This window comes from Etheostoma spectabile, chromosome 11 (assembly GCF_008692095.1).
Source record: "Etheostoma spectabile isolate EspeVRDwgs_2016 chromosome 11, UIUC_Espe_1.0, whole genome shotgun sequence".
Classification (NCBI taxonomy): Eukaryota; Metazoa; Chordata; class Actinopteri; order Perciformes; family Percidae; genus Etheostoma; species Etheostoma spectabile.
The window spans coordinates 24,097,611-24,100,262 of NC_045743.1; the positions used below are offsets into that span (position 1 = coordinate 24,097,611).

The 2,652-nt window shown below is 40.2% G+C and overlaps 1 protein-coding gene across 1 annotated transcript in view; it reads left to right on the top strand.

Annotated features, from left to right (window-relative positions):
* rrp1 (ribosomal RNA processing 1) overlaps nucleotides 1-2,652 on the top strand; it is a 29,155-nt gene that overhangs the window by 9,733 nt on the left and 16,770 nt on the right. The window contains exons 11-12 of the mRNA XM_032529940.1: nucleotides 692-711; nucleotides 835-984. Of these exons, the coding sequence (XP_032385831.1) occupies nucleotides 692-711; nucleotides 835-984 (170 nt within the window). The remainder of the gene's footprint in view (nucleotides 1-691; nucleotides 712-834; nucleotides 985-2,652) is intronic.

Consider the following 2,652-nt stretch of genomic DNA (forward strand, 5'->3'; position numbering starts at 1 on the left):
TGGATCTCAGATGGGTAGATGTCAAGGTTTAGTCCGGATACTGTTTGGAAACCATAAAAAAATAAAATTCAAATGCTATAAGATTAAATAAAACGCCCCAAAAATTCAATGAAAGTAATTTTGTATGGATTCATCCATGTTATTTTTGGGCAATTTTGTTGAAACAAATCCATATTTCTGATTATAAAACACATTGAAACGGGTCAATTTGACCTAAGGACAACACAAGGGTTAATTCGACTTTATAAAGCCAGGGATTAGAGTGGAAGAATCTTCAAAAATAGGTGTTCTATATCTGAAATGTATGTACGTATCTGTATGTGTTTTACATGGTATTCTTTAAACAAAGGCACAAAAAAGTACCAAAGAGCTATAGTTTCACAATCTACGAAAAACATTTATGGTACATTTAGACCATTATTCGGTGGCGCAATTACATACAAAGTAAAAACAAAGATTCAAACTTGCAGGTGCGACAAGTAAAAATATTATAATATATGGTTAGAATGCACCTGAAGGGTGTGTAACCCTCTCAGCGCTGAGCTGGTCAACCATTAATGAACCTTTGCTGGCGGTTTAAATCCTACTTTCCTGTGGTATTTATCGTGCACCATGATGATGATCTCTGCTTAAATCCAAACTAATGAGTTTTTCTTCTTCCTGTCTCACCTTGGTTTGTGTTGAAATGCAGACTGCGGGACCTCAGTGAAGGTAGGAGCTGACGATCACACCTGTCTTCACACTTCGTTTGATATTAGTGGCCGAAGAACGGCATTCTTGTTGTTGATCTTTGACCTTGTCTTGTCTCACTCTCTCTGCGTTGACTACCATCAGGGATCTTTCCTCAGGATGAGTATCCAGAGGAGGTCTCCACGGATGAGGATGATGAAATGTTCGGCAGTAGGAAGAGGATGAAGAGACGAGGAGGTCGCGTGGAGGAGGAAGAGGAGGATGAGGGCGTGCCATCGGCCAAGAAACGTAAAGGTATTTCATGAAATCTGCTGTGGAATTTATGGAGTCCGGAAATATGAAAAGAGACATTTTAAAGCTTTAGTGCATAACAGTTTTTTGTCTTTGTGACCAGATGTTTTTATTTCAAAATTAACAACAATATGCTGGGACATGAGAACGTGTGTCAGGACCAAAAGAAATTAGAAAACATAGAGGACAGACGGGAAGGAGGGAAACGACAACACAGCAGCAAAAGCGACGTCCGCAGCTTACAAACAACGGACACAGAAACAGACATACACATACGCGCACACAAGCAGACACACACACACACATGAACAACCACAACACCACACACCACACACACACACACACACACACACACACACACACACACACACACACAGAAACAAGACAAGGGACCAAAAACTTGCAATTAGAAGCAAGAAGGCTGCAGCACCAGCCTACAGCTGTACCAAGTGTTCAACGTTCTTCCTGGTGCTCCGTTTACACAAGCTGTTGACAGTTCCAAATATACAACATGTTCCACATGATACAAGCCTTCCGTGACCGCGAGCCGCATGAGTGATGCAATCTTCCTGCCAGTGTCATTTTCGGGAAAGACAGAAAGCAGCCGGAACGTTTTGTCAGAGGCAGGCAATTCACATCAAACACGACAGACCATGAACAAAGCAATAAAAACACGAGTCCTCGGCTGTGGATGGCAGCTGCTCTACCTGTGCAAGTGAATAATATATTCCTCACAATCATAGGTAAGGTGTATTGAAGAATAAAACATTAGCATTAACAAACTCAAAGTTAGCTCCCTTTGGGACGCCCTTATTCCTGATGAATGGGGAATAGGAAGGGATTTGTTGAAAGGTGCATGATACATACTGTATATGACAAAGCACACACAACTCTTATATTCCAGTGCAGTAATAGTAAAATGCCTTTTATTGTCATTGTATAACTACATTTGTGATGCATCTCCTGATAAGGTTACATAATCATTCCACACATGCTTGCTAGGGTTAGGTACCATTCAGTTTTTCTGGTACCCTAAATTTGATTCCAGTACTCTACGGTACCTTTTTCAGTCCTTTCCCTCTGTAATAACAAAACATCATTTTTAGTTTTAAAAACCTATTCATCCAATTTACTTAATTATGTAGAAGATTAACACTCCACACAAAATAAAACTCCTCCCTCTCTCCCCAAACTGGTCCCTACAACCCATTGAATCCAATAATTAATTTCTCACTGTGCACTGGAACTTTTATTCTTGTATTTTCTTATCCTATTTTAGCCAGTTTTTTGTCTCTTTTGAAATGCCCTTTAATGTTTTATGTAAAACACTTTGAATTGCCTTTTTGCTGAAATGTGCTATATAGTTACAACCTCCAGGCTGTCAGTCAGTCAACAGAGCATAGCGCTTAACTGACTCAATGTGACTTTAACAAACTGCGTGCGTGAGTGTGAGAGAGCCCTGCTCTCTGTCATCATGCAGAGAAGACTGATCGCAGCTTGCACTTACGCGTAATGAAATTTGGCACCGTTTGATTTAACGTGAATTAGGGCTGAACGATATTGTGTTTTAGCATCGACATCGCGATGTGCGCATGCACGATAGTCACATTGCAGGACGTTGCAATGTTGACGCTAAATTTTTTTTTGCTGCTTGATAGAAAAGTAAACTTT